The following is an 18,932-nucleotide window of genomic DNA, read 5'->3' as shown; positions in this document are numbered from 1 at the left end:
TGATCACATTGTATTTCAAGCCTGTCTCAGACATTGCCCTTAGAGCATTAGAAGTCAGAGCCTTGCAAACCTATTTGTGTTGCTATTAAAAATCTCACTTGTATTGTGAGAGAGCATGTCATCTGGCTTTGAGTGCTATGAATTTTTATAAGTCTGGAACTTGTTCAGTGTTTGCAAACTAGGTTATTACATTGCAGCATTGTCCCAGATTACTTGGTGTGTATTTATCTAAGCCTGAAATATTGAGTATAAGATAATGGGAGAGCAAACAACCAATCCTCTTAAAATACATCGGAAAGGTTAAGGAAATTGGGGGGGTGGGTAATAATCTACTAAAGCTGAAGGGTTGTGAAGGGGTTTTATATGCCACCAGACCTGTAAGCCAGAAGGTTCAAATGAACTTCAAGCTTGTAATTGTTAAATTAATTCCATTTCCTGATACATTTTGACTACAACAGAAAGTTATGTTGGTTTTCCCCATCCATGATGACATTTGCTACCTCATTTTAGAGGAAAGCTGTGATATTTTGTGATACTTTAATAGTTGATTGTGTTATACCAGAAGGAGAGTCTGAAATGTTGTCTTCTCTCTTCTTCCAAGTGGCTTTAGGGGTTCACAGCTCTTTGATTGCCTCTTCTAGAAGCGCCCTTCTTGAATCAGGAGGGGAGAGCTTGGGTTCCCTATCACTTAGGGAAGTACTTAACTCCTGTCACTATTACACTCCTTCAGGTGCCCATGAGGGGGAGAAAATTGTGAAAGGAAAGCTTTACAGGCAATATTAGAACAAGGGGTTCATTTTCTCTTCTGTTGAGCATGCAGAATACTATGCCTAAAATCTTTGTTGCTTTTCTTTTGAGTATACGAAGGCAATGAAGTTCTAAGATTCCCATTTGTTTTTCTTCCTAAGACCACGAGGAGAGCTTTGTCTTGCGGCAGGGGAACCAAGGTTTATATGTGACCCTACTTACGAGGCTGTGTATCTTGCCCTTGCTCTGGAAGCCTGGCAGACAGCTTATTTTATACAGGGAGGTTGGTCGGTGGGCAGGGTTACCTGAGGCAGGCTGTTGAAGGCAGGTCAGCACAGCCCCGGGACTCAGAGTGCTGCTGGCTGCCGTGCAGTCACCACCTCCCTGGGGAACCCGCCGAGATTGTGAAAGGTAAGGGTTTGCTTTGCGATAGGAGAAGAGCGTGAGAGAGACTTGAACTGTGGCATGGTGGGGGAAAGAACATGTTTCTGTTGTAAAAGCAAGAATCTCTGGGTAGAGAAACACTTTTTTGTTTGTGTGTTGTTTTTTGTTATGAAGTGCTGATACCGTTGTGTGAATGCCTGGGTGAGGTCTCTTTCCCATGAGGAAATGACTGAGATTCAGGTGTTCACTGCTTGCTTGCATGTAGTTGCAATCCATAAAAAAAGGGAAGAATGGGACACAGGCTGAGGGTCAGTTGTTTGCATGCATGCAGCTGCAACAGATGTGAATTGAGCTTTAATACTTTTGAACGCGAAACTTATTTAAAAATTGTTACCGCCCAAGGAGTTCTAGTTTGTAAATCTGCTTTGTTGACTTTATTAATATTTGCTGATTAGGAAGCATTTAACATTTTTTTATGTTAACTGTTTTAACTTGTTTCAGTTCCTATAACCAGACCGTTATGACCCCTCTGAGCTGAGGATTCTTTACATTCTCCTAAATGGTTTATCTTTACAGGTGTGGGGAGCAGAGAGGGGTTTGTTATTGTCAGCTGCTTTGGTGAGGCAGTGCTCAAAATCTGAGGGAAGGGAATATAGGGTTTAAAAGGTTGCCTGACACCTACTGGCCAGAGGATTTGATTGTCTAGGGTTTCTTGCCGTTTCCCTCTGGGAATTAAATTACTCCCTCTTCTTCGGCATCAGTATGCCTTTTTTGCCTGTGGCTGCAGTTCTGCCAGAAGAAAAATCTTGCCTGTGTTTGTTGATGTAAACTATAGTTTTTCTTCTGATATACATCCCTTGGGCAGGTTGAGTAGGTCTTTGAGATAAAATACCTTTAGAGCAGAATTTTGACAACTCTACAAAGTTAGTTTATCAAAATCTCCTTACAATTAACTGTTGTTACATAGAAAAGCAATATTCTATTGCTAGGCGGTTTAGAAAAGCCCACAAATGTCTTGCAAGTAGGTAAACAGAATTTTTACAAGATTGGATAAAAGTTTTATAGACAATAGGATTTCTGATTTCAGATAGGAATGGATGGGTAGTTAATTAGTTTGGAGTAAGACAGACATGCTGGTTTTTGCCAAGTTTAATTTTGAGTCATGTTGCATTGGGAAATGGCTTTTTTTTGGTTGGTTTTTTTTTTTTGTTTGTTTGTTCTTAAGGCAAAAGCCTGTTCTTGCTTTGGGGAACTGGGTTCAGGCTTCAGCTGTTGCTTACCTGCTTTATAGTCTCTGGCAAGGCATTTTTGCCTATTTCATCGCCCCCTTGACTCCCCTGTTTTTTCAGTTAAAAGATGTCCAAGCAAGGATAGTTGGTGAACACAGCCAAGGCCCTGAACTATTCAGTGGCCTCATAAATGCATGCTAGTAGTTACATTCTCTGTTTTAAACTGGGATTTTTGTGTCATACTGGACTGGTTTCACAAGTCCAATTTTAGTTTCAATACTGAAACATGCTGCACTTCTGTGTCTATAAACAAGTGCTAAAAATAAATGCTAGAATGTGTCACTGTTAACATACAGACCACCTAATGACACACACATGACAAAGTTCAGAAAGGGTGTGCCCTTCATGGAACTTGTGCTTCAGTAGTTTGGGATTTTATCATTTACAGAAATGTTACTTGTAAAAGAATACATGCAGAATTGGAATATATGACCAGAAACATGTATATTGCTAGAATTTTCTTGCTCTCATTTTACCACTGAAAAGTCGTCTCCCTTGACATGAAGAGAGGGAAACGGGGGAGGAGAAAAAGGAATGTAAAGTAAAGGCAGCAATAGTTAGAACAGGAATAGATTGAGAGGAGGAGAAGATCCAGAAGAAAAATTGTAGGCATTTGAACTTCAGACCTTAACTAACCTTCTGATTGCCTGGGAGGAATGAGGATTGATTATGAGCTTCCCCCTCCCCTGCCAGCCCTTGGTGTCTGACTTCCATTAACAGATGCCTTGAAAGCAAGAAAAGCTAAAACTGCCCTGTGCCCTTTGAAGGCAAAGGCTTGTAGTAGAGCTAACGAAAGGTAGATTTGTTCTCTAGTGCTGTTTGTTCTTCTTCTTGTTATTAAAGCTGTTACTAAAGGATCAATGAGCAACATTATACTGAAATAAAGTGCTCTTGTCCTGTTCAGAAACAGCAATAAAAACATTCTACTTCATTGGTTTAAAAACAAAACCACAACCCACAGTGACATAAAGAAAATGGTTAGTTGAGAGCATTGCAAAGTTAATTCTGCATAGCATTAGTATGATTATTTTGCAGCCCATGTCCAAAGGAATGTACTTGGGTAATGACAGTTTGTCTGGCAACATCCAGACTTGGACTTTGATATGACTACTACTTTCACAAATAATATAAAAGGGCATGCTACGTCAATAGTGTTTCTGCTGTATGGGAGGGGTGGGATTTTGCCAGCTTTATATTCCATCAAGTTATTGTGTACTGGAGGAGGGCAGGAAGTTGAACAGGGTCAATTCTTGAACTGCTGTCCTGGCTACAGGCAGTCTCTTCCTGCTGTGGTGTTTGGAAGACTGCTCGGTACTTCCAGTTGCTGGTGCTCCATGTGAAATGCTTCAATTATTGGTAGGGGAGGAGATCCAAAGTGATGAACAGCTCACTGCCTGCGACAGCAGAGAGCTGTCATCTGTCATGAGTTCTTCCCCTTTTTCCTTCAAGGTGGTAGTGCTTCTCTGTGAAACTTCTATTGTGTTTTGAAGAGGATGCTGAAGAATAGCATAGCTGGGACAGTCAGAAGTTGCTGCTTGCCAAGTGTCATAATCTTAAATGTCTTAAAACTTCTGGTGGCCTCTTGGGGAGCAAAATTAGTCAAAACAGAGGTTTCTGAAAAATCTCAGCTTAAGACTGGTGAATGCTGCGTGATATTGTTACTTGCATATGGTGTTTCGTTTACTAGTCTTTTTCTTGTGCCACTGTTGTGATGTCTTCTTCAGCTGGATGCTGTTTTCTGGGGCTGCTGCTGGTTTTAAAGAGCCATCTATTTTTACTGCTCACTGAAACAGTAACTTCACTAGTGGTTTGCTTCCCTGTAAGTGGTGGGATTTGTGTTTCCTCTTACTTAAGACGGCAACAGATGTATTGTTCCTGAAATGGAGTATCTTTTTCCTTTCACTATAGGAGATTTCAGCTATCCTAAGACAAAAGTTCTGCAGGTATGACCTCTTCTCAAGTCACCTTTGAAGTAAGAGGACCGTCAGTACCAGGTACCCAAAGCATGCTTTCTCCTTTTCTTATGGTTTAACTAGACAATGACTGAATAGAAGGATGTTCAAAGGCTGTCTTGTCTGTTTTCTGCAGAGGTAAAAGAACACATCAGTTCTAATATCAAAATAATAAGTCATTATAAAGTACATTAATAAGAAATTTCACATAGGAATTTGAAAATTAAATTTGGGAATAAAAATGTTTACCTTTTTCTTCAAACAGCAATTTCATAGTGTGCTTGAGAATTTGATGCTGACTGAAATGGTTATGATTGTTTTAAAATCAGTATTCTGTCTCTAGTTTATTCCACGGAAACAAGTGTTTACATTCTGAACCATGATAGTCAGGCATGCATTGACATGTTTGTTCTGATTTTTTAGTCTCTCTGCATCCCTATTGAAGGTTCTCCATAACAAGATGTGACTTCCAGTGGGAATTAAGGACAGAAAGAATATACAATATTAATTCGATATGCCATCTGTGCAAAAATGTGTGAAATAACTTCTGTAATCTAAATAGGGAACACAAGATGTCATGTCATGTAGAACACCAAGATTTAGTATTGATAAATTGTGCTTATTACTTTGACCTTCATCCTTAGGAACTTTGAAGGAAGATCACCAAAAACGTAATTGGTGGTTGCCTGACAAAGGCAGGTGAATGTGGAGCATGTACAGACTGGCAAAATTCCTGTTACAGACGAATACCAGATGGCATAGGCGCCTCTTGTAGTTGGGGGGAAAAATGATAAAAACATTTCAAGAGTTTTGACATCTGCACCATGTTAGACCTTTCCTGTGTTTCTCCCATTTGCTTGGGAATTTGGGAACTGAACATTGACACACAATGTGGATATGAAGCCTTTAGTAAGACATATTTTTTTATAGCATTCTGGAGAAGAGTTTAAAGAATAAATTGACCTTAGATCAAATGAGGCTCTGAAGCACTGGTGTAGCTAATCAATGGAGTATTGCAAGCTATACTTCTTGTTGCTTGCACCGATGTGATGGTGCTGTCACTAGTAAAGTTGACTTTGGATTTGTTAACTTTCTGTTAGTATCTGCAACAAAAATCAGCGTTAGGGAGAGCTAGATCCTGCCTCAGTGGTTGGTTACAAAGAATCACCTGGAGATACTTACCATATGTATAGCATAAAGAGGTGATACAGAAAGTTGCTTCTGGTGATGACGATACTGATACTACTGCTCCTGACTGGGGAGAAGAGCTTTGAGATGCAGCAGTAGCAACTTGCCTTCTTCTGAAAGAAGAGAGGTAGGTTTTCAGAATAATCAGCAGTTCTACAAACAGCAAAATTACCGCTTTATTTAGAAATGTCACGTACTGATTTTGTCAGATCACCAGGGCGAGTAGTTGGCTGAGGAGACAAGGATCCCCACTTTGAGTGCTAATGTGCTCCCTGTGTCCTCATCGCTGTCAAAGCCAGTGATTCCAGGCGCACTGGCAGGATAAAAGGGCATTACCAGTATAGGAATGATGCTTTGACTCAGTCCCTCTAGCCAAACCACTTCTGGAGTCAACAATGGTAATGAAGCCTGACACATTGACGTAGGCTTTTACGTATTTGTGACACGGAGTGTTTAATTTCTGTCTTATCCTAGCAGAAGGAACAGGGTCACTGGTTACTGGCTGTAACTTCTGTAGGTCTTAATCAGGTGTCACATTAAAGGGGAGGTTTTCCCCTCCAAGCCTGTATGTTCACCTAGTCTGTCAATGTCCCAGAAAACATGAGACCCTTTTGCCTGACCAGCCTGTCAGAGCTCGCTACAGAGACTGCTGGATAGCACACTGTGTCAGAGGGTGATTTGACTGCTCTACTCAGGGATTCACAGTGACAGATTCACTAGTCAAATCAATTCTTCAAGTTTCTGCAAACTCACACAAAACAGATCTTACCTGAGAATTTTTTACTGTACAATTTTGTGACAGATTGAGGTTCGAGATTGCTGTTGATAGTACACTGACTGCAAGAACAAGTGTGAAATAGCATACACACAAAATGTAATCACAAATAAAAGCCAGATGGAGTTATTAAATCATTAAATGCGCATAGATCATAGTACTTTTCTTACCTGATAGATGTTCCTGTGAGGGAGAAGATGGGTTTGGCCCATTGACTGATTCCAAGAGTTGTGATTGAGTCTTCCCTAGTTTCTCCCCTTCCTGACTTTTGTATTATTTCTTTACTTCTAGATGGAGGTTGAGTGACTCTAGGCATACATACTTTTGTTACTCATAGGTGTAAAATTCTCTCGCTTTACCTTTAAAGGGATGGTCAATAAAAAAATACAAAGCACATGCTCAGTGAGGGGTGGTTGTACCTTGGAAGAGGGTAGCTTTGAGATGTAGTGTGTTTTGGTATTACAATGAGATCATAATGAGAAAAGCTCATCCAAGAAAAGGGGTTTTGCCACAGTTGCTGGCTCAACAGCCAACATCTTCTCTTACCTCACTCGCTTGACAGCTGCTGTGCAGTTTGTCAATACATGATACCATCAAGTTCCTGTTCCAACAGGGCCTGCCCTCAGAGTCTTCACTCCATTCCACCCCTGTTCAGGTTCAGTTCCTTTTAGCAGGTGCTAAGGTTGCAGGTTATGTTGCCTGGGGAACTGCCTGGGAGTAGATACTGTTTGTACCAACTGCATTCCATCCTGGAAGTAGCAGCTGCAGTTTTACCCTAAAATTTCTTTAATTTTGTAATACAAATTTAGTAATTTTTCCACGTCAGGACACAGTCCCATTCCAAGAGGCAGTTAGGTGGCCAAATATTAGCTTTTATGGAACAAAAAATGGAGCTTCTAGCTCCCACCTGTATACAAACATACTGTTTCAACAGAGCTGGCCCAAGCAGAGAGGTTGCAACACCCCTGAGGCTGTTGCAAGCTGTGAGGCTGGGCAGAAGACTTGGAGTAGCTTCCTCACTGCAGCTCAGCATCGGATTCCTCAGCAAGGGGAGGGGGAGAAGCGGATGGTCTCTGCACTTAAAACAAAAAAACAAGCAAAAGCCTGCTGAGCTTAAATTGCCTCTGAAAAGACAGTTGGAGTTTATCATGCATTTTGCTTGTGCCTTTCCTGGGAAAATTTAAGAAGCATTTTACAAATCCTGATTCAGCCTTGCAGTGTAATTGTTGGCGTGACTTGAAGGGTGACTGTGCATCTTGTTTAAATGCTGCCTTTTGTATTTTGTACCTTGCAGAGCAATAAAGTATTCGGAGAATGTTCACAGTTGTTTAAAAAAGGCCAGAAAATTACTCTAGCTAGCTGCTACTAAGAGGAGTGTAATTTAGATGGCACTTGAGAGGTTGGCCGATATATGCACTAAGCTGTACTAAATACTGCTCTTTTAAAGAGATATTAAAAGAATTTTAGCTTCTTTAAAATCTCCAGTCAGAAAGTCTAACTGTGTGGTATTCAGGTGGTCTTTCCTCCCCCCTTTATCTCCTTCCTGCAAAAACAAACCATAATGTAGCTTGGTAGAGTGTGGAAAAGGGAGACCACCTGACCTAGGGAATTGTGTGCAGTGAGTTGCGTAGTTAGTATACTCGTACAGCTGGTTTGTATGCTTACAGTGAACATACAAAAAGGCTGATTTTTATTTTTTAAATGAATTGGAACAAAAGATTTTTATAAAAAAAGGGGATCGTGGTTCAAGATGTTCTCAAATAATTTCAGTAAGCTGTTTTTAGGAGCAAATTATCTTATTTAATTCCTGGGTTTTGTAGATTTTTTCAAACCCCTGGGTGTGCAGGGATTTCTTTTGTAAGCAGTTCTGGTGGTATCTCTTACTAGATTAACCTGTATAACTGGAAAAAATTGAGACAGTTTTAGAGGGATAAAGACTTCTTCAAAACTGTTATTTCAGGCTTTGAAGTTCAAGTTATGTTATTTGGCTTAGTAAAAGCTATTAAAAAAAAAAAAAGGGTAATAAAAGGAACAGTATTACTGCAGGATGATTTGGAAGCCAGCCCTTTTAAGGGCGGTTGTCAGTACTTCCTCTCTCAGTGAGATCCTTGTGATGGTGAAGAAAACGCTGTTGTAGTTTTGGGTGGGGGAAAAATCCTTTATGAACCAAAAAGAGGAAGCTTAGATGGGTGATTCTGGTGTATGTTTTTAACATATTTGACGGTTTGACAGCGTAGGGTGTACTTATTAATTCCATATAAGCTTGAGTAATGATGATTGTGTTTTCTATTTGTTTGGGATTTTTTAGGAGAGGTTTTTGCTATATGTGGGAGCTGCAGTGCTTTGGGAAACTGGAATCCACAAGCTGCAGTGGTCCTTCAGACTGATGATCGGTAAGTCAGGATTTTGGGATTTTTATTTGTTTTCTTTGAAGCAGCTGGAGTTCTGGAGCAATGTTTATTCTGGCTTTGAGTTTGTAAACTATTGAGCTACTCATACCGTTAGTAAAACTCTACAGAATTTCTTGTATTGCCCTTGAAAATTTTGAAGACTTAGGAATGTGTCCAAAAAAATGTTTGAGTATGCCTTTTCTAGTTACAGGTGATGCTTCTAGCGTTGTGGCTGGCATATTTCAGTACCTTAATTGTAGACATTTTGAAACACTGCTATAGATAATTCTCAGTCCCATAACTATACAGCAAGTTATAGGAGATGTTTATATCATTTACTTTCTTTTTAACCTAGTCAAGTTATTGTGGCTATAAAGAGATGGGGAGAAGATTATTTAAAATGAGAGTTGTGTTAAGTTGTTTGTGAGTATACAAACGTGAGTGCACTTTAAGAAATTTTAAACACAGTGGGGAAATTCAGCGGTTTCTTAAAATGGTGCCCTGCTTATCACTGTTTGTATGATGCAGGAAAATAGGGCTTGCAGGTTGTATTTATACTCCTGTCAGTGACTTGCTGTGTGAGCTTGAATGAGTCCCGGAATTATTTCATCATGTCTACCCAATCTGTTAAATGAGGTTGAGAATTCTTGCTCCATTACAGAGCACTTCAGACCTGTAGATTAGAAAGTGTAATTTCAGTTTTAAATACCTATTGTGCTTTGTGCATTTTGCTAAGTTACCTTGTAAAAGCTTTTCTTGCAGCAATACACTAAATCTTATTTTAGAATATCACTTACTGTTTTGTTATTTCCCTCTCCCGCAGTCAATTATGGAAAGCTACTGTAGAGCTTCTTAGAGGAGTTCCTGTTCGGTATCGGTATTTTAAAGGGTACTTCCTAGAACCTAAGGTATGTACAACCTTTTCTATTTTAAGTTGGCTCATCCCTAGTAAAAAAAATCCCTTACTTGAAGTAAAAAGGATTTTCTGAGTTAAACTTGAGTTATTAGAAATAAATCCCAAATTGCAACAAATGAAACATTCAACTATTTGTGGAAATACAAGCAGTTCACTTCTGGAAAGACATGACTGTGTGCTGTTAACTTTTAATTATTTTTGTTAAATTGTCTTCTCTCTTGTACCAGTGTTAGTGTTTCAAAAATTCCAGTGATAATGAAATGCCTGACGCTATTATAAAACTTATATGATACAGTGAATTCTCATTAGTTATAGTGAGGCTATAACGACTTTGACAGTTACCATTGAACACGGACTTCAGCAGGTCAAGGATCTGTAGCATGGAAGCAAGCAATAGCAGGAGAAAAATGGTTAGTGTGAGCAGGTGTATTTAAAATTGCCTAATCTACAGTTTTTAAAATTACTGCAGATATTTTTTGTGAAGCATGAGAAATATTAACTAGTTTTTGTGCTGCATAATTAACATATGTTAATCTCTTGGAGTGAAAAGGTGAAGCAAGGAATGGGGCATCCCAGTGTTTTCTCTAGGTTTGTATATAGGTATTTGCATGACTTGGGTGGCGGGGGAAAACCCGAGAGACACACAGATGTGTTTTTAGAGGTATTGATGTCAAAGGCGCATGTGAGTTGAATGTATATGGCAGTATACTGGTCTGTAAAAACTGTACTAGGGTAAGCGGGGAGTTCTTCAGACTAGGGATGAGACTGTATCCAGAAAAAAGTTGGACTAAGCTGAGAAAATAAGCAGCTGCTCTTTGACTGTTTTTCTTAAATAGCAAGTAATAATTGTAAGAAACAACCCATTTAATACTATCTTTGCTGTCTTACTGTATTAATAATCCTGTAGCTAACCATTCTGGGATTTAGTTCTTTGAAATAGATATTATGAAGGCCATAGCTAAATGTGCAAAGGAGTTACAGAATCATCTCATCTGTATCTTTTAAATATTTTTAAATATTTTAAATTACTGTCAAGAGCGTGTTAAGTTTTTGTCAGCTGGACTAGCCTTTCTTTCACTGAAAGTATTTGACAGAGTTGTCATCTCAGTGAAGGACGGTAACTTCAAATAAAACACAATTCTGTTTTTTCTTTACAGCATGTGAAATAGTTTAATCTGAGACTGATGTTTAAATTGTTATTCTGAGGCAAAAGAAGGGAAGGCTAATAACAGATTTCTTTTTCTGAGGTCAAACTGAAGCCAAAAGTAGATCAGTTCTTACAGCCTAGCAACTCTGATGGGACTCATACTTTTTTTTTTTTTTTGCAAATGCCCATAAGCTCAAAATGTAATCAGTAGCACACTAGAAAAAGCACACTTAGTGAGAACAGATTGGCAGAAAATGTGCTTATAGACAACAACTTCTGTTTTTAACATTTGAAAAAGTTTACGATATGTATTGGTGAGTGTGTTTTTTTAAGTAGGTGCTCTGTATCGTGCACGCTTTATGTACCGTGTGATGCAGAGTCTGCCAAGGTAAGTATAAATTTTATGGAATACCAGCATATATATAAAGGAGGAAAAAAGAAAACCACCCTACAAAACAAAGTAATGTGAATTACTAGGGTACGTGGTTATCCACTTAGCAGTGTCTAGCCTGTACTTACTAAGTGCCCAGGACTGTATTTCTTGTAACATAAAGTATTTTGAAGAAGAGAAATACAGGTACAGTCTTTTCTCCCTCTTTCTGTAAATTTTTTGAAGAACAATGAAAAAGCAGGTTCCCTTCATTGTGACATGAGTGTAATGCACAGTATAGTGCAAATGAGACAGTATGTGGAGGACTTTTAGCATTAGAAACTCTGATAAGGAAAAGAGACTTCTAAGTTACATTATTCTGAATATTTTTATTTCAGTAATTTTTTTCATTTGGCATTGCATGTGATTAATCTGCTAAATTTGATAGGCTTGTGATATATGATCCCTCAGGCACTGTTAACCTCTTATATCAGCCCGATTTTGTGTCATGGTCTGTAGTAGGATAACTTAAATACATGTGTAGTCTTAAATATATATTGAAGTCTGAATATGTGAATTTGACACCACATAATTGAGTAAATCATTCTGAAGACAGATCCAGCTGAAATTGCTGTGCCTTTCTGTATCAACTGCATCTTTGAAGATGCTGGAGATGGACATGGTGGCAAAGCTGGGAGCGATACATGTTTACACAGAGCAACGATAGTTCTCATCCAAAATATTGCTATAGGCTAGATGTGAAAATAGATACAATAATTCACAATTTGGAAAAAAACAAATAGGAAAGTATTTTTCTCACCTCTCTCTAAACAAAAAAAGTCATCATTTGATCTCTGTTAAAGGATAGTACAATGTCTCAGGGAGTTTGGTTTGTTTGCACTGAAGCATTTTGGTGTTAGCGTGATTGTGGTTATGTAAATAGAGTGGGTTTTTTTAATACTTAATATATTGAAATCCGTAGAATTTTTGTAGGAATACAAATACATGTATATACAAAGGACATTTTACTATAAAATTGGTGCAAGTCTTGGTTCCTGCGTTTCAAGAGCTTTTACTGTGTTTTAAATGTTTTAATGATAATTGAAGAATCATCTTAAGCATTTCAAAAAGAAAAGTAAATACATGCACTTGATGAAATAAGACAGTAATTTAAACTATTTTGCTCAAAGTTTGTTCTTTTCTTAAACATAGTCTAGTATCAGTTACCTTACTGTGAGGATCTTCCCATGTTTTATTCTACATATACCTTCTGTTTGTTTGGGGGAGAATGACAAAAGGTGGGAACCAAAACCCTCTAGTCTGGAATTTAAGTCTTCCGTATCATATTTTTAAGGAGAATGTTTTTGTATGTATTGTTTGCATGATGCATATTTGAAAACCTTAGTAAGGTAAATACATTCTGTTAAGCCATGTTCTGTATTTGTTTTTCCAACAGTAAATAAGCATGCATGTTTAGGGTTATTTCTTTCAAGGGAAGTATGAAATAACTAAGTTATCCATGCATGCAGCAGGACTTTTAAAACTGCATTGGTAAACATTTTTCACTCTTGTGAGAATATTGCTTAATTATAGAGGTTTCAAATTAGACTTAAATTTACTTTTCCAAAATGTCAATAAATCCATTTAGTGCCTGGAATATAGTAATAAAGGTGAAACTTGGGTCTAGACTCAGTAATTTCTTTAATATTGGAATGCCTTAGAAAAGCTTTTGCTAGACTAATAACCCATGGTTAACCTGATAATAAGAAAGGAACACCGCTGCCGTGACTGCGCTGAGATAGCAGATTGTGTGTTAAACTTGATGGAAATACTACAGCTATAAAATCTTTACTTAGCTCAGGGCTTCTTGGCAAGTGACTTGTGTTTGCTGTATTGCCTTACAAAGTTAGTCATGCTGGCTGAATGGCTTTGGTTGATTGGTTTTGTGCTTAATTATTGTCTTTTGCATGGCACAGGAATCCAGAGAGATTTTTGTCAGAAATCCAGCATCAGAAGTTAATTCCAATTAATTTAGCTGTCTCATGTTCTTGAAGTAGATTAATATTCTTGAAACTTACTTTTGAGAAGTACAGTTGAGTAAATGCAGTTAACGTGGTGTTTTTAAGATGATATTTTTGTTTCCTAGTGCCTACTCTGTTATGTTGCCTTGGATCAGGAAGTTTGGAACTGGCCTCCTAAATTATCATTTAAACATCCACGGAAGTGCTTTCATTTTTATGGTTGTACTGAACACCCAAGCACTTCATGCAGATGGTGCATCCAGACTGCTTTGAACCTCTGGAACATTAGGCTACGTAGCCATTTTACCCTTATTTTTAAAAGTGTCTGATGACTACTGGGGGACCTCCCAGCTTCTGACAATGTAAAAGGACTTGATTTTTAAAGGAAATTCTTGAACGTCCTTTAAGAGCTTTAAAATTGCATCATATGTTCAGCTACAAATGAATCAAGCAATGTATTTTTTGATGTATTTGATTAAAAAAATACAGCTTTCTGTGTTAGTGGAGAGGGATCTGTGCCGTGCAGTGCCACTTACTATAATCTCGGTGTACTGCCCACAGGGTTGCTTCACATGAGATTTACAAGTGTGCCCTTTTAAGACTGGCCTAGAAGAGGCTGACTTTTTAGGTAACATTATTACCATCTTATGAATATTGATGACACATAATTTACTTCCACTATGGGCTGATCTGAACTGGGCTGTTGTTCAGATGTGGTCAGTATATGCCACTGAAATTACATCAGTACTTTAACCTCGTTATAACAATGGCTTCTGTTACATGTGATTAAAACATTATTTAAATGAACACAAACACCATCTGAGCAGGGATTGTGAGGGGGCTTGTCAGTCACATCTGTGCTTGTTCTCTGATCCATTGCCCTTTTTTTTTCCAGGTAGCTGTGCTTGGCTCTTAGTGTGGAAAGTGTTGAGGGCTCCAGGGATTACATGCATAATCAGGCCACCATATTCCTTTCAGGGGATGAAATTTTGCTGAATGTATCCAGTGTGGTGTGCTGTTATTGTTAGGATAATGTTACTCAAATTCTCATTCATAATTTTAGAACCTAAAATTAAAATGTGCAGTTACAGTAGTGTAAGACATAAACTGGTATTGGTATTTCAATACATTAGGGATTTCTACAAAGAAAACCTTGCTTACCTTTTGCAGAAAACAGCTCAATCCGTGTTGGGACGGACTTGCGTTCCCCAGGTTTGCAAAGCTACAGGTTCTATATGTGTTATGGGAGTCACTGTTGGAGAGCTTGCAGGCCTGCGTGGTGCTGGGAAGTGAATGGTAGCCTCCCTGCTGGCAAACGGGGTTCAGCCTCGGAAACTGGGACTGTGACACGCCAGTGTGAGAGAAGGGGGAAGAAACTTCTCATAGTCTGTTTTTCTGGAAGTCCGTAAGAGTGATAATTGTGGCAGCAGTGAGAAGATGGGAGTTAAAGCTGCCCTGAAACAGGGATAAACTGAAATTAATAGTATCATCTTTTTTTTATTTACATGCATTCTGTCTTTTAAGTATATGTATTTTATTCTGACACAACTCTTGAGTATAGATGCCCCTGAATTGCTTTTAGCTAAGATTCACAGAGCAAACCCATCTTACTGAGTGGTTTTATTTGGTGTTGGCTGTTAACTCATCCGAAAGCATAGGTGATTAAATGTGTGTGTTTGATGTATTTCAAGAAATCCCATCTGTTGTTAAAGAATTTATTCAGTAAGCTGTAAGTTGATAAAGCTTTATGGTACTGTGTAATTATATTGCCGAGCTTGACACCTGTCTGGATGTCCCTGTTGATGTGAAGTCTGTTTAAACAAGAACCTGAAGTACTGGGACAAATTGGCCTATTGCTTTGGCAATAGTAGCAAGTCTTTTTGGAAACGAGTTACTTGGGTCCAAAACACCAAAATGACAAACTCTGAAGCTATCTGACAGTGGTTCTTCTGACCGATAGTAACAACCATGCAATGTTCAGGGAAACTTCTTAGGGTGACTGAGCTGGGAATCAAGCATATTCTTTCTGTTGTTGGCCAGTGGCTACCTAAAAGCTTTAACCTAGAAAACCATTTCAAACTTCAATCGTTCTCAAAGAAGAGATTGAGTTACTGTTCTGATTATCTGTCTGAATCTTGGCTATGTTTATCAACAAATACAATCTTTTGAGGGACAGTAACTTTTTTTTGTGTGGGTGCAAGAATCTAATTTATCCTGTCCCAAATGGAATAGACTGCCGGAGTTTCACTGCTGGCCAGTTGGATCAAGTATTTATGTTTTAATGAAATGGTAAATAATTTGCTCTTCTGTACCATAACTGAAATAACTGTGTTTTATAGACTTTGAATTAGTTAAGGAAATTTTACAGGAGAACCCACCCCTGCAACTGTTAACTGCATGAGTAGATGCTGAGTGCTATTTGAAATTCGAGATGTGAGATATGTTTTTTTGTAAGTTGTTGCTGTAGTATCTTAAAAAAGCAAGCACTCTTAATGAGTTCAGAGACACTGTTTTTCTGTATCAGAATGAAACTGAAGTAGTCCAGTGGAGTAGCTGTAAGCAGTAAAGGTTTAATAATTCCATGTAACTTCTCCACCCTGTCACAAGTTTTGTCATATGTATGCCTGATGCATCAGATGGCGTCGTCAGCAGTTGTAGGGGTAACGAACGAGCCTGATCTGTTTTCTTTCTCTTTCACGCTCTCTCTCTGTCCCACTCTGTTTCTTCTTTTTCTTTCTTAAACCTGTAATTTTAGTTCACAACCATCCCAAACAGCTTCATGGGTAGAAAATCAGATATAACAAAAGAAATTATTGCAGACATTTAACTTTTAAATTACAGACTATCGATGGTCCCTGCGAAGTCATAGTTCACACGTGGGAGACTCATCTACAACCACGATCAATTACCCCTTTAGGTATGGGCATCAACTGCATCTGTTTGAGGCATATGCATAAGATTGCTAATATGCTGCACATTGGTGTAGAGGGATTGATAACTATAGTTTTAAAATACTTAAATTTATTGTGTTGGAGGTATAAACTTTTTCTTTGCACAACATGGGCCTTACTCTCAAAATATATGTATATATACATAAGTGGCTTAAAAATGGAGTGGATGTTAAATTCTTTGCTGCTATCCTTAAGATTGTGGGTTGGTTTTTTTATTAATTTGGAATTGTAATAATTTTCTGTAAGTTTAATTCTTTGAGACTAAGGATCCATATTATTTTTTTAGAGAAAATGTGGGGAGGGGGAGGGTGTGAAGTCACTGCTGTTTTTATTTAACTAATATTTCATGCAAAAAATTTTAATTAGGCTTCTTTGAGTAAATGGATTAACGTAGATAGAAACACGAATGGTCTTATTTTCCTGGCAATTTAGCAGAAACCTACTTTGCTGAGGGAGAAGGTGGCATGCAGACTTGCATACAAGTTCCTAATGCTTTTTTGAACAGGGAAAAGTTTGTTTTTTAAGAGTGAGTGAAATAACCTTTGAATGTAGCTTGCAATTTAGATCTCTCATGCTGCTATGGTATGGCATGTTTTATGCGCTGTCTTTTCTAGGATATGAAAAATGTTATTTCCTCCACACTTAGGAATTCACATCTATTAAATACCTTCTGATGCACTGAAAAGATGTCTTTTAGAAACAAGCTGGTATTAAAGAGACTGTTAATCACAAATAGTTCTGTGATCATGGTGTCGTCCCATCCCCCTGTGTCCCCCCACTCCTTTTTTTTTTTTTTTCTTTTTTTTCTTTTTTTTTTTTTTTCAATTGAATTAGTTGTGTTTCTGTTGCTGTAACAAGATTGTTTCTGTATTTGTCAGTAACTGGTTAGGGAAGCAGCCTAACTTCTGTTAGGGTCTAGACTTCATCTCTAAATTTGGATAACTTCGTTCCAGTTAGGATTTTTTTTTTTTTTTTTCTTCAAGTAATACTCAACCCTTCATAAGCAGTCTTTAAGAAAATGCAGCAAAACCAGGATGTTAGTGCTTGGTCATTATGATCCTAAATTGTTGCCTGAGGTTAATAATCATGGGCCTGCCCTCAATTTTTATTCTTAGAAAAAAAATAATAGGATTAATGGCTGTAGACACAAAATTTTGTTAAGATTTATGTTTTGAGAAATATTTAGTGTGCTTGGACTACTGCAATTCTGTTAATGCTGTGAATTTACTTAGTGCCTTAAGATTTCAGATATTAAGACTTTGGAGAGGGTAAGGATAAATCTAAGTGTGAAATGAGTGTTTTGAGTATTTCATCCTAGGTTGATTTCTGTCACGTGGGCAGAATAAGCATTTTAATTGTGACTAATTTGATTTAGAAGCTTTACCTATAAATGTGCAGGAGGGCAGCTTTCTTGTATGTTTGCAAGAAACTTTATAATGTCTTTGACACTAATAAGAAAAGCATCTTAGATCCCAGTAGGATTTAAATATTATAAGCAAAATACTGCATCAAACTAGGAAATTATGCAACCTTCTTGCTTTTCTCAGTTCAGATTACTTTAGGTAAAACATCTTACGGCATTTTGTGTGTTGTTTGGTCTGTCTTGCAGAAACTAAGAAAAAGCATAAATGGGGAAAAAGCTTTATAGAAGGTTGCAATAAACATGCTTATTCTTTGTTTGTTTCAGTTTTCCTACTTTTTTTTAGATACACTTTTTAGAAGTGAAGTGGAAAAGTAGAATTAATTTAACTTGGCAATGATTCTTTATAATGTGAATACTAATTAGTTTCTTTCATTCTTTTCCCCTCCTTCTGGTTCTAGAAAATGAAATTACTATTGACGATGGATACTTTGGAATCCGTAGTAAGTGAGATATATTGACCTTTACTCTTTACCACATATTTAATTTTAACAAGATAAAGCATTGTAGTTGAAAAATATTTGAAATACTAAGTTTTGACAGGAATTGCCGCTAAGTGATTGTTTTCTCTGCTTATATGTTTGGGGATTTTTTGTATCCAGCATTGTGAATTCACGCTCAAGCTATAATCCCATCTAATATTAATAAGAGACTGCTAGGAAGAGTTGAAATATTCTAAGAGTGCTGGTGTTAAAGGTTGAAATTTGTGAGCTTTAGGTCATGAACATGTTTTTTTGGAAATACAGAATAGATTTAACTTTCTTCTAAAGCTTTGCCTTTGAAAAAACTCTTTGTCTCTAGAAAAATATTATCACTTACCCTAAATGTATACAACCTTCCTCTTCAGTCAGATGCATGACTGTCAAAACCTCTCATAAGCTCAACCCTCATGTTCTCGTGTGTGCATGTGTCTCACTTTTGGCAGTTCTATCCCACCTCTCGCTTAACGCTCAATCCTGTGGCACCCAAGGTAACTCTTTGGCATGTCTCATGTCTTAAAGCTTTTCCATGTTTCTTTGTATCCTCGTTGAATGATGAGTTTGTCTAGGAATTCTTCAAAACTGCGGGGTCTGCTTCAGCACCTGGTCTGACAGCTTGTGCTTTCCAGCCATTCTGCTTGTAGGCTCTCCTTGTCGTGATGGTGAGGTTGAGGATTTTCCTCTGTCCTGTCCTGCAGACTTACACTGCTTTACTGGCATTGACTATGATGAGCTAATTCAACACCTGTATTTCAATAGAAACAGGGAATCTCCAGTTGTGTATGGATCTTCAGAGCTTCTGTCAGTGGTATTCCATGCATTGAGAGATCCCGGGACAAGGGAATGTTATATCTGCCTTTGGAGACTTAAGTTAGTCCTTGATACCACAAATTAACACTGGAA

General features: G+C 37.9%; 1 protein-coding gene across 1 annotated transcript in view; it reads left to right on the top strand.

Moving 5' to 3' along the window:
• GPCPD1 (glycerophosphocholine phosphodiesterase 1) overlaps positions 1-18,932 on the top strand; it is a 46,226-nt gene that overhangs the window by 3,778 nt on the left and 23,516 nt on the right. Inside the window, exons 2-6 of the mRNA XM_037390997.1 lie at positions 4,329-4,414; positions 8,644-8,728; positions 9,549-9,633; positions 16,021-16,096; positions 17,952-17,993. Coding sequence (XP_037246894.1) covers positions 4,366-4,414; positions 8,644-8,728; positions 9,549-9,633; positions 16,021-16,096; positions 17,952-17,993 — 337 coding nt within the window. The 5' untranslated portion in view covers positions 4,329-4,365. The remainder of the gene's footprint in view (positions 1-4,328; positions 4,415-8,643; positions 8,729-9,548; positions 9,634-16,020; positions 16,097-17,951; positions 17,994-18,932) is intronic.

Source organism: Falco rusticolus, chromosome 6 (assembly GCF_015220075.1).
Source record: "Falco rusticolus isolate bFalRus1 chromosome 6, bFalRus1.pri, whole genome shotgun sequence".
Classification (NCBI taxonomy): domain Eukaryota; kingdom Metazoa; phylum Chordata; class Aves; order Falconiformes; family Falconidae; genus Falco; species Falco rusticolus.
The sequence above is the reverse complement of the archived record's forward strand: the minus strand, read 5'-3'. Positions and strand labels throughout refer to the sequence as shown.